Below are 12,982 nucleotides of genomic sequence, written 5' to 3'. Positions count from 1 at the left end.
AAATAAGTTTTTTAATCCTGAAAAACATGCAAAAAGGGTGTAACTTCACTCATAACAGTAGGGTGATCCACCGTAGTGTGTGTGTATTAATCCTCACAGGGCCTTCCGAGTTTACCGGGTACCCCACCCGGCTCTCAGCAGTTATCTGACACCCAGATGAATCTGAACCTAGCGGAATTTCTATTTCAACGGAAATGTTTCACATAGTCACGTGATTTTACTAATGTTACGTTCGTAACGAGTACGCAGGGATTTACTCTTGAAAGAGGCAATTAAATATTCAACGAATTAGTTGTATTTCGTCCCTGCACTTGGGATTCGCACAGTTACGCAAAAAAAAGGAACCACGCGAAAAAGGAATGGAAAAATAATCCGCGAGGGGAAGCCAGCATTAAGCAAAGCGCCCTCCTATGGTCCTGTCGCCCAGACGGTTTACCCTCTACTGCCTTTTACAACAGGTAGACAAAGGCGTCTGGCTAATTGACCCGCCATCTGGCAGAGACAAGCACATAATTAGGGATGGGGATATTGGCGGGAGATACAATTGTAACATTCGGCCCTTCCTGACTCGAAGTTCGCCATAAAAAAAAACAAAAAAACGAGAACAAACAAAACAAAACACAAAAGGGAACAAGACGAGCACAACTAATTTAAACAAAAGAAAAGCAAAACAAGAACTTCGAAATTTCCACTTTTACCAACCCTCCAGAATACTATACCCTCCCTCCGCTCACGGCTCTAAAATTACCAGTTAAACACACGTGTTAAGAACAACGAAATCACAAAACAAAACAAAACAAAAACGAAGTAAATTCAACATGAATATACATTTTCCTTAAATACTAACCCCACTTCATACCAAAAAAAAAACAAAAATAAAAAAAAAAAAAAACAAAACAAAATTCATCTAATACCTTTCCCTTGGCCTGCGACTTAATTTATAAAAAAAAAAATGCAAGGAGACGATAGAGAAGGAAGATCGTGTTTAATACTGGTCAGTGAAGTCCTTCATCCATACTGGCCGTCTTGATTTGCGACCGGCTCTTGTAGTTGTTGTCCTCTCTTCTTCTTCTCTCTCATGTTCTCTTCTTTCTTCTTCTTCGTTTTCTCTTTCATGAATATTCGCTATCTCTCTTAGTTGTTCTTCGTCTTCATCTGGTTCGTCTTCTATTCCTTGCTCGTCTTCATCCCACTCGTCGTCAACTCTACCATTGAAACGACGAATTTGGCATACGTGGGCATGAAAACGCCGGAACGAATTTTTTTTTCTTACAGCGGGCAGGTCTTCTACTAAAAAGGTCGTAGCCGATACTTTTTTGACGACTTGAAACGGGCCGGTAAATTTGGGAAGGAACTTCTTTGTTAGGCCTTTCTTACGTGGCCGGCGACGGACGAGGACTAGGTCACCGGGGAGAAGTTCGAACTGAACTCTCCTGCGTTTGTCGACTCGTTCCTTCACGGCTCGTTGTTTCTTTAAAATTCTCAGTCGTGCGGCTTCTCTTAATTTATGAACCCGTGCTAGGAAATCAACGTGGCTCTCTTGCTCTTCAGCTGGCCATGGAAAAAGACGTTCGACGGGCAAGACTGGTTGGCGACCGTTCACCAGCTCGAAGGGTGTGATCTCGTTAGTTGATTGACGCGCAGTATTGATTGCGTAAGCTGCTGCCGCCAGGTGCTTATCCCAGTCATTGTGCTGTGCGTTGATGAAGGCACAAAGCGCAAGTGTTAAAGTCCGGTTAACGCGTTCCACCAGGCCGTTTGTTTCTGGATGTTCGGCTGTTGCTTGAATATGCTGAATTCCCCACTTCCTTAACCATTCCTCAAATAGCTCAGATGTAAAACATGATCCCTGATCGGAAATTATCCTTTGTGGTGTTCCGTGCCGGTATAGCATGTTCGATTCTAAGAAGATTGTCACAAATTTGGTTGATGTGTCCGGAACAGGCGCTATTTCAACCCATTTGGTTAAGTAATCGATACAAACTATGACGTGACGATGGCCACTCGGCGTTTCTTTGAAGGGTCCAAGATGGTCGATGCCAATTAGCTGGAAAGGAGATGATGGACCCACACAGCACATTTGGTTCCCCAGGACCTCCCAAGATCCTCTTAATTTCCTCCTCAGTCTTACTTGTGAGCTTCCTAAATTCCTCTAAAAACCATCTTTTTGGTTACCTGGTGGCTTCCTGATAACCTCCTCAGTACCTCTCTCACCTTCCCGAGGATCTCCCCATAACCTCCCATAATGAAACAAATTAACCATATATATACCGGCTAGTATTCCGTACCCAGCTCCGATTTTCAGCAATAATTGTTATGATAAAATGAATACATATAAACAAAACACATTTTTCAAATGTTTTATTTATTCATCAACTACATTTGACTTTTCAAATTCTGCTGACAGTGACGAAGCCACTCGGTTACTTGATACTGCACTTTAACTGTAGTTTTCTCATCACCAGCAAGGTCTTTGTTACCGAGGACGGCACCTGTAGTACATTGCAAAATTTGTTACTATTAAGCCAGAATAAATTTATCTTTATCGATCTTTACCAGAGATTGCAGCATAGATATTCTTCAGATCAGAAAATTTAGCTTTCTCGATTCCTTTTGAGGATTTTCCCGTCCAAGTGAACTTAGTTCCAATTTCGTATGAGAATAACTTTTCCATTATTGCATAAACCGTTTTCTGGAGATTTATTCCACCGATACGGAGCAGCAAAAGGATCTGAAAAAAATTAAAGGTTGCAAACGGAAATAATAAAAACTGAATATTTACTGTTACCATTTGTTGTCGAGATTGTTGGTCCTTCATTGAATTTTCAAGATGTTCAATAGCATCGAACGAATCCAAATGCAAAAGGAATTGCTGTTCATTTTCTTCGATTCTTTGTATTGTACAAATACACGGTTTCGGTCTCGAGTCCAAAAGATCGTCGATTTTTGCAGTCATTTCTCGAAATTGGATTTTTAAAAATTCCAAACTTCTTTTAGTGTAGTCTTGAAATACTTAAAAGATGAAGTACCAAAAAATGGATTACATTAAATTCAGTTTTAATAAAGAAATTGTTGAAAAAATCACCTGGTTCACAAATACTGTTGATGTCACGTTCTACTTGAAACTGAGACAAATTAGCAACCTCCACGTTTTGATATGCCTCCCGACGCATTCTCCTTATGTGAGCCTGAGATGTGCTGCTAGCAGTATTAACCCTTTTCATTATCAAATTTACCTTGAATAAATTGATGTTGACGTATGACGTTGACGACCAAGTTGTTTTTGTAACTATGATGCTGCAAGCCTGCAACACTGATAACAAAAAAAATTAATACAAATTTTGACTGTCATTCTTTTAAACTAATTTACCTCTAACTTAGAGCATCAATGCACTGACAAAACAAGAGTTCAGAGTGAGTAGAGCATGGAGAATTAAGTAGACTGTACAGTTACGGCCACGAGATTCAAATTTCAATCCTGATGATAGAATAGTTTTGCAATGCCAAGAGGAATTTTCACTACTTAAATTGATTTTTTAGATAAATTACCAAGGCAAGAATATCAGGTAATTCAATTCCAGAATGCAGCAATAGTTGACGAAATCCACGAGAAGATGTAATCCACTTTTCAGTTGAAGAAAACGATATCCAGAAGGCGAACTCGACGAAGAACGAAATAAAATGACTGCCAATTTATTTTTATCTATTTATTTATTTTTGGTCTACAAATTATTCTATTCCCGACCGTCAGAGATGTCAGCAATAGCGACGCAGAACGTCAGCCACTGCAACACCAGCCACTGTTGTATAACAAAATTATCCTTCCGCACAACCAGCGGGGATGTCAGCTGTAGCGACGCAGAACGTCAGCCAGTGCAACACCAGCCACTGTTGTATAACAACAAAAATACCCTTCCGCACAACTAACGGGAATGTCAGCGGTAGCGACGCATGAACGTCAGCCACTGCAACACTAGCCGTTGTTGGTTTACAAAAATGCCCTTCTGCACAACCAGCAGGGATGTCAGCGGTAGCGACGCATAAACGTCAGCCACTGCAACACCAGCCGCTGTTGTTTCACACACAAAGAAAAAGCGCGCCAAAATACCCCACACAACACAAAGCCGAAAAATAAAAAATAAATAAAAAAATAAAAAAAGTAAATAAATAAAAAAAAGGCTGAAATCTACTTGGAAACGTCCTTTCGACGAATTACCAGCAGCAATTGAAAAATACACAAAAAAATGCAACGAGAAATGTCTATTCACCGATCCGCCATGTTGGTTTGGCGCCAAGAATGGGAAGAATCCGCCACAAAACCCAGCAAATCGGGATGAAATTCGCTCCCAAACACCCAAATGCCACGTTCAGCGACAAGATTTTCTTCCGGAGAATGTCGATGGATGTTGAAATCTGCCTCAGCAAGCTGGATGTTTCCGATAAAGCCGAATGATCAGTTTTAGCAAGGGGTCACCACGCCGTCGCAGCCACGGGAAGCGAGCACTCGATCCCACTTCTGACACCAAATGTCGCCGGATGGCTGGGAAATTAAAGATAAAGTCACTGTTCGGCTGGATCACTCGCAAATTTAGTGTATTCCACACCTTGACGGCACAAATCCGGTAAGGTAAAACACAAAAGAAACAAAACTGAAATGTTGGAGGACGATGCTCTTCTGCCTGCTCTGCTCTACGTCTCGCGCCCAACTGCCGGTCTCTCCTTCCCTAAAGCGTCTTCTATCGTTCGCCACCTAGCGGTCGGAATTGGGACTATCCCGTACCGCCACAATAGCGGCTAAGGTTGAAAAAAGAGTGATTGATCGTTTTACGTGTTGCCAGCACATCAAACGATTTCAGTTAACACAACACGATGCTGCATATACAGCTGGATTACGGATGGCAAAGTGATGTGGTGGATGCTATTTGTAGAAACAATTAAGAAATTATTCAAATAAACGAAACCAAAACAAAAAAAAAAAATCGCAAATCAAGCGAAAATTTAGAAATACTGATAAAATCTTACCATACAAAAGGCATCCTGAAAACATTATAAATAGAACAGCGTAAATTTTACGAATGATGCCGTATACGCAAATCCGATAACCTTCCTCAGGACAACATTGGGAGGTCTAATAAAAGCTTGGGAGGCCAAGAGCCTATTGGGAGGGTCCCAAGAGGAAGCTGTGCTGTGTGGGGAGGCTCGATAGGTTGAAGTTTGCCGACTGGAAGACCAACAGAGTGTTTGTGTTTTAAACAAAAAATACATGAATTTACAAAATTTTGGACACTCTTTCCCAGTCGCGGCCACCAAAACCTACTTTTAATTCTAAATAAAGTTTTCTCTACTCCCTGGTGCCCAGATGAGGGAAAATCATGACAAGATTCAAGGACCTTGCGACGTAGGATGGAGGGAACAACTAAAAGAAATTTTCTACCCGAATTACTATTTTTTTTATACAAAACTTTACCCCGAATAACAAACCGTTGAGACATATTGTTTTGAATTGGGGAACTCAAGGAAACGAAAATTGGTCGGAGTTGGCCGTCTTGTTGTTGCAAGAGGGCGATCTCATTGAATGTTAAGCCAGTTTCAGGCATATTTACGGCAATACAGCATGTTTCCTCTGTCTGAGAATCGTTGGTTTCGACAATCGTCTCCGCCGGATTCCGAGACAGGGCGTCTGCTACTTGGTTGTCTACGCCTTTGACATGCTCAATGGTAAAGTCAAATTCTTGGAGATCAAGCACCCACCTTGAAAATTTGCCCTTCAACTCCTTTTTTCCCATCATCCATTTTACAGAAGAACTATCCGTTTTCACAATGAAATGTCGACCATAAATGTAGGTGCGGAATTTCTTTAATGCCCAGACAACTGCTAAACACTCCAGCTCGTTTGCGTGATAGCGCGTTTCTGCATCACTCAGCTTCCGGCTAATAAAAGAGACAGGCCGATGACCCTCACCAGCATCTTGTGACAATACTGCCCCGAGCCCGATTTGACTTGCGTCTGTCTGGATGGTGACTTCCCGAAAGTCATCGAAATGAGCCAGAACAGGAGCTGAGGTCAAACGCTCGATGATCCTGTTCTTTGCGCCTTCTTGACGCTCGGTCCATCTCCATCCAGCATTCTTCTTCAAAAGTAAGTGTAAGGGGTGCGCAAGGGCTGCAAAGTCGGGTATGAAACGTCGATAATATGAAGCGAGACCTAAAAACCCGCGTAAGGACTTCAGATTAGTTACCGGCATTGTCGTTAGGGCTCGAACTTTTTCATTCTCTGGGCGAATACCTTCCGCATCAACTACGTGTCCTAGATGAGACACCATGGTTGAGCCAAAAACACATTTATCGACGTTCAGAGTCAAATTTGCTTGTTCTAGGGCTGTTAGAACCAGCTCTAGACGTGCCAAGTGCTCCTCAAACGTCTTCCCAAAAACAAGAACGTCGTCCAGATAAACAAGACACATATGCCATTTCAGGCCAGCCAAAACCTTGTCCATTAAACGCTGGAATGTTGCTGGGGCACAGTTTAAACCGAACGGTAAACGAGAAAATTGATAAAGGCCGTCCGGAGTGACGAAGGCTGTTTTCTCTCGATCTTCTACCGCTACTGGCACCTGCCAATATCCGCTGGCCAAATCAAGACATGAAAAAAACTGGGCGCCTGCTAATCGATCGAAAACGTCGTCGATCCGAGGCAAAGGATATACGTCACGTTTTGTCACTGCATTCAAGCGACGGAAATCGACACAAAATCGATATTCTCCCGATTTCGCCTTCCTCACCAACACTACGGGCGAACTCCAGGGACTATAAGACTCTTCAATAATCCCGTCTTCCAACATTTCTTCGACCTTGTCGGCAATAACTTGGCGTTCAAAAGCAGACACCCGGTATGGCACAGATTTGATGGGACGAGCATCCCCCGTGTCGATGTGGTGCACGACATCTGTCGTGTGTCCGATGGCTCTTTTTGACGCCGGAAAACACTTTTGTCGACGCTCAAGCAACTCAACTATTTTCGCGCGCTCCAAAGGACTGAGTTTCTCCCCCATTCTGATTTGTGGAGCTAACTTAGAGAAATGATCTTCTGAGATCAAGGTTGCGCCAACTTCTGGAATTCCGCCACTTTCTGACACGCCAGACAATTCCACGTCTTCGTCTGCTTCAACAACACAAAAAAAATGGCGCCGCTTCAACTTCAACTCCACCGAGGCGTAATTTACAATAGCAATTTTTACAATTCCTTCCCTAATATCTACAATGCTCGACGGTATTACCCATTCTTTCCCCGGTTTCGAACAAGAATTAAATTTAACAAATCCCCTCCCCGAAATACCACTTGGCAATCTCCCATTCACAAACATGAGTGAATTAGGCGGGATGGTTTGGGGTCCGTCCACCTTAACAGGCATCCACCCACGGCGCTTTGATGGTGACTGTTCGGCTAGATACTCGCAAATATCATTCCCGATGATAAATTCTTCATTTCCTTCTACTCCCCCCACAACTAAGTCAACCGCTTCCCGTTTTTGCTCTTCGTCACACACGCAAACCTTTTCTTCTTCAGTTCCTTCATTAATTATAAAAACGTCCTTCGCAAATCGTACCTTCTTCCCCCCCCGTTCCCCTAAGATTTCACCTTCCTTAATTTCCACGATTTTACTCCCTTCCCGATTGAAAATTTTACTCCCTTCCCCATTTAAAATTTTACTCCCTTCCCCATTCAAAACTTTACTCCCTTCCCCATTCAAAATTTTACTCCCTTCCCCATTCAAAATTTTACTCCCTTCCCCATTCAAAATTTTACTCCCTTCCCCAACTAGTTCAGTCCTCCCCCTCTTAACCACTATACTTGTATTACTTTTAACGATCCAATCAACCCCCAAAATTAAGGCAAATGGTGCAGTCCTCAAGACAGTTACATGATTAATTTTTACAAGTTTACCCCCCCATTTAACGTTGAGTGGCAAAGATCCCTCGACGCGCACCGGTTTGTTGTCGACGCCCCTGAGTTTAGCTTTGTTCACCTTACGGCTTGGATTTAAAAACTTGCGCACGACACTCAGCCGGACTGTTCTAACACTTGCACCAGAGTCGACGAGAGCTATAACTTCACCTACTTTTTCTATCCAGACTTTGATAAGGGGTAAGGCAGGTCGGTTTTAAAAAAAAACAAAGCCTCTTAAGGGCGCCATTGCCGTTGGCGGGCAGACGCGTCGTTTTTTGCTGGGCAGTCCCGGGCAATATGTCCATTCCTGTTGCAGACATAACAAAGTCTCTGTGGTGGGCCTCTCTGGGGCATCGGGCCTCCAGCGCGCGAACCACCGGCTATCGGGTTAACCGCCAGCCGCGACATCGACGTTGAAATCTGATTGACCAATCTGTCACCAAGATTTTGAAAAAGAGCCGCGAAATTTGGAGCAGGTGGGGCGACAACAGGTGGCGCAGGACATGCCGTGCCATTAAAGGGTGCAGTGTATGTTACAGGTGGGGCAGGAATACCCATTTGAACACTCGACAAGCCAAGCTGTTCCAAGTCCCGTAGACGAGTTTTGAAGTCAGTAAAATTGACAGGTAGCTGAGACGTAAGCGCCGCGATGTAAATTGGATTAGCTAACCCCCTAAGCAACGCCTTAATGATGTCTGCCTCTGGCAAAGGTACAGGAGAGCGCAGACATAATCTACGCTTGTCCAAAACGTACTCCAAACAAGATTCCCCTGGTTTCTGCACCCTTGCTTCCACCATTAAGCTCCACTCCAAAAACGACAAGGTGTGGGAAAAGTTTGTGATAAGGGCCGCCGACCAAAGTGGCCACGTACCATAGTTCGGCCCGGTTTGCGCGTGCCATTGGGACGCCGTACCTAAAAGACGTGTTACGGCAACCAAAAGACAGTTCTCGGCCGTCCACCCTTCTAACCCTGCTACCCTGTTTACTTGGTCAACAAACCCCTGTGCGTCCTCGTCTGCACTACCTGAAAAATGTGGTAGAGAGTTTACCGCCACTGTGGAGGGCCGAATAACAGGTGCATTGGGTGGTGCAGCAACAATGGCTTGCATAGCGGCTTGGTTTTGCTGTTGGCCCCCGATAATTTGAAATAGCTGCGCCATCTGGTTCTGCCTCGCTGCTGCGTCCGTTGCTACTGCCGTGGTGAACCCTTGTAACGCAGCGATGAGAGCTGCATTGTCCGCCATTTCAGTTTTGGTCGACGCTTCCGAAGGAGAAATGTCAAATTCCAGACGTTGTTTAGCAGCGTCGTTTGGTGGAATAGCGAGGTACAGGGCGAACTAAACGGGGTCTAACCGGTTCTGGATCGGTTTGTTGGCTACGGTTCCGTAAGTGATAGTGGTGTTCAAAACCAAAAAAAGGTTCTTTAATTTCGGAATCCGTATCCGACATGCAGGTCCCGACGCCAGAAAAAGCAACCAAAAGAAAAAGACCCAAAACAGACGTGACTAATCAGTCGGTCAACCACGAGAAAGAAAAAAGAAAAAAAAAACCCACTTGCAAAAAAAACAGAATAAACATACATAAACGACGGCACCAGCAAAAACAAATAAGGCAGGAGACGAACACACAAAAACCAAATTAAATACCCGACAAAAGCTTAGGTACACCAACCGAAACTCGCTTAAATTGTTGGCGCGCCAAAAAAAAAAGAAACAAGAAATTAAACGCCGAAAAATTAACAAAACAACAAAAAAAAATATTTCCCCTTTGGCTTCAAAGCGAAAAACCACGATCCCACGGGAAACTACTTTGCGGGAGAGTCTGTCGCGTAACACAGATCCAATATGGCCACGCCCACAGTCACGCCTGCCTCCAACACGCGACTGGATCCAATATGGCGGCGCCCCTAAAATGTCACTTACACACAAAATATAAACCGAAAAAAAAAAAATGAAAACTTATGGTGATTCACACACCACTTTACAAATTGACAAGACAAAACCTCAGAGAAAAGAGAGAAAAAAAAAATAAATACTTTAAGGCAGTGGCGTTCAGTAAGGCGACTTTTTAAAAGTCGTTCTAAGGCCTTGTAATCCCTCTTCTGACACCAATTGTTACGTTCGTAACGAGTACGCAGGGATTAACTCTTGAAAGAGGCAATTAAATATTCAACGAATTAGTTGTATTTCGTCCCTGCACTTGGGATTCGCACAGTTACGCAAAAAAAAGGGAACATGCGAAAAAGAAATGGAAAAATAATCCGCGAGGGGAAGCCAGCATTAAGCAAAGCGCCCTCCTATGGTCCTGTCGCCCAGACGGTTTACCCTCTACTGCCTTTTACAACAGGTAGACAAAGGCGTCTGGCTAAATGACCCGCCATCTGGCAGAGACAAGCACATAATTAGGGATGGGGATATTGGCGGGAGATACAATTGTAACACTATTCATATCCACGCGTACTCCGCAGGGGGGTACAACTTCATGAATATCACAGTAATGAATGGGGGGGCATTCTCACGGAAATGATCATCAACATTTCGGAATCCATCGCCAGACCTAGGCCATCTGGACGGTCTGCGACCTAGCCAGCACCAATGACTCATCTTACTACGACACACATGCAACACGGTGGGCCCAACTGCTTGGTCAAGCCGGCTCCATGACTAGAATGTCTAATGAAAGGTACTTTGCGCTCAGATCACACATCCAGCCTTACCTTTCATTCTACATTCAGTCGCCTATTGTACCTAGTTGCCACAATAATTAGGCGGTTTCAGGCGTCATATGGCAGGAAAATATTTTTAGTGTTTGGCAAAGCCTAATACTCGAATAAAGTGTATTTTGAAAATTATTTTTCTATACAAAGTTGTAGAACCGATGAAAATACGTAAGCCTGAATATTGAGAAATTATGTTCAATAATAATAATAATAAGTGTTAGCTTAGTGCAATTAGTATCTTTAATTCTTGAAAATTTACATTTTCAGATTTCATTTTATTTTCAGGTACGATACCCGGGCTGGCAACGAGGCCTTCCGTCGTCTGTCGTTATTTTTGTTTCAAACTTTCAATGCTTGGTCTGTTCTAACAATTTTTCAAAACGACACCTTTTTAGCCTTAAAATTTTCATTGCATTCTTTCATTGATATGGAGGAAAGTTTTATGGTACCAGTTGATGGTACCAGTTGATGCTCACAAGGATAACTTGCAGTTTGTCTGGCCAAGTATTGTATGTTCCATCCAAAACGCGTCTTTCATAGCTGATGACTGTGTATGTGGATAAGTCGGTTATGGTTAAATGATTTTATCAGTTAACAATATTTTTGCTTGCTAGGAATTGAGTGGTCTGGGAAGTAGAAAATTAATAAATTCCCAAGCTGTTGATGACCGTTACAAAAACATAAGTGAAGTAGCCAAAACACGATCCATCATTTCTTTAGGGCTGAGTTGCTTTAAACTGTCAGAGTGTGTTTAAATTTTAGTGTACAAACTTTCAATTTCATGGCATTATGTGCTGAAGACTTTTTAGTTGAACCATCTGCTCTTCAGTTTCTTGTCACACATGGATTTGATTTCAACAAGCAATATTCTCAAGGTGTCCCATATAATAGAGGAAATGATACCAGCATGGTATAAGAGCTTAATGGTAGGGACACTCCTATCCCTGGAAAGTGTCGTCGTTTTCAGGAATGTAGTTGGCGCTGCTAAACAACGTAGTCGAGATTGTTAGGGAGGTATAGGAAAAAAACATGTTTTTCGATTTTTTTTTAGTTGTAATGTTTTCATAGCTACCAAAATTTTTATTCCTATAGAAAATAGCTTTATATATACTGTTCATTTTTCAGAAATGAATTAAAATTAATATGTAAAAAGTTATGAATTTTGAAAAATCGCTCTTTTTACCAACGGGGTTTTGAACATTTTTGGCGCGTATATAAAGGAAGCTTGGTTGGGCAATTTTCCCCATAAGCCCGCCAAATGGTTGCTTATATATTCACTAATTTCAAGCAATTAAATATGCAATAACCAACTGTAATGAACTGTTTTTTTGCTTCCTTCTACTAAAGCCACCAATTCATTGTCTTTTAATCAGCTCCATTGACTGCATTCCAACAAAATTTTAGAGGTCGTTCCCTTTTGCATCCCTCACAAACCACATATTCTTTGTTTTTTTTTACAGCTTCATTGACTGCATTCCAATTAATTTCAGAAACCATTGCCTTTTGCACTCCTCAAACAACCACCACTGCATTTTGTTCCCAACAGCTCCACTGACTGCGTTTCAACACCTTTGAGAGACCGTTCCCTTTTGCATCCCTCAAACAAGCCCCCATTTATTTTGTTCTCACATGCTCCATTGACTGTGTTCCAACAATCTTCAGAGACCGTTCCCATTTGGATCCCTCAAACAAGCCTCAATTCTTTGGGTTTTCACCAGCTCCATTGACTGTATCCAACACCCTTGAGAGACCGTTCCCTTTTGCATCCCTCAAACAACCACCTATTCCTTGGCTTCTCAACAGCCCCTTTTGCTGCATTGAAGCCCATTTCAGAGACTGTTCCCTTTTGTACCCCTCAAACAACCACCACTTCATTTTGTTCCCAACAGCTCCACTGATTGTGTTCCAACACTTTTAAGAGACCATTCCTTTTTGCACCCCTAAATCAGTCACCACTGCATACTGTTTTCAACAGCTCCACTGACTGCGTTCCAACACTTTTAAGAGACCGTTCCCTTTTTCAGCCATCAAACAACACTTTTTGGATACTGTTCTCAACAGCTCTCCTGACTGCGTTCCAACACTTTTAAGAGACCGTTCCCTTTTGCACCTCTAAACCAAGCAACAATTCATGGTATTCCCAACAGCTCCACTGACTGCGTTCCAACACTTTTAAGAGACCGTTCCCTTTTGCACCCCTCAATCAACCATTACTGCATTTTGTTCTAAACAGCTCCACTGACTGCGTTCCAACACTTTTAAGAGACCGTTCCCTCTTGCAGCTTTCAAACAACCACTATAACTTTGTCAGAGT

General features: G+C 42.8%; 1 protein-coding gene across 4 annotated transcripts; it reads right to left on the bottom strand.

Annotated features, from left to right (window-relative positions):
- Nucleotides 1-2,346: 2,346 nt before the first annotated feature.
- Nucleotides 2,347-4,744, bottom strand: LOC123466570. 4 transcript variants are annotated; one of them, XM_045180894.1, is made up of 8 exons: nucleotides 4,605-4,744; nucleotides 4,269-4,540; nucleotides 3,550-3,685; nucleotides 3,371-3,478; nucleotides 3,086-3,313; nucleotides 2,789-3,012; nucleotides 2,557-2,731; nucleotides 2,347-2,492 (listed from the first exon to the last, which is right to left on the bottom strand). In XM_045180894.1, exons 5-8 carry the CDS (start codon nucleotides 3,222-3,224, stop codon nucleotides 2,377-2,379), a joined length of 654 nt encoding a protein of 217 aa, XP_045036829.1. In that variant the 5' UTR covers nucleotides 3,225-3,313; nucleotides 3,371-3,478; nucleotides 3,550-3,685; nucleotides 4,269-4,540; nucleotides 4,605-4,744; the 3' UTR covers nucleotides 2,347-2,376. The 4 variants fall into 4 exon arrangements, with proteins under 4 accessions (XP_045036829.1, XP_045036826.1, XP_045036828.1 ...); XM_045180891.1 differs by having other exon boundaries at nucleotides 4,269-4,719; XM_045180893.1 differs by having other exon boundaries at nucleotides 3,550-3,660; nucleotides 4,269-4,719.
- Between the last annotated feature and the right edge of the window lie 8,238 nt (nucleotides 4,745-12,982).

This window comes from Daphnia magna, unplaced genomic scaffold, assembly GCF_020631705.1.
Source record: "Daphnia magna isolate NIES unplaced genomic scaffold, ASM2063170v1.1 Dm_contigs074, whole genome shotgun sequence".
Classification (NCBI taxonomy): Eukaryota; Metazoa; Arthropoda; class Branchiopoda; order Diplostraca; family Daphniidae; genus Daphnia; species Daphnia magna.
Note: the sequence above shows the minus strand (reverse complement) of the source record. Positions and strands in the feature narration are given on the sequence as shown.

Bases quoted from the DNA above. Each gene is read 5' to 3' on its own strand.
- LOC123466570 (XM_045180894.1), bottom strand. From the start codon at position 3,224: ATGAAAAGGGTTAATACTGCTAGCAGCACATCTCAGGCTCACATAAGG. The intron at 2,732-2,788 runs GTAACAGTAAAT...AATTTTTTTCAG, and splicing joins AACAATCTCGACAACAAATG to ATCCTTTTGCTGCTCCGTAT. The intron at 2,493-2,556 runs GTAAAGATCGAT...AATGTACTACAG, and splicing joins TATCTATGCTGCAATCTCTG to GTGCCGTCCTCGGTAACAAA.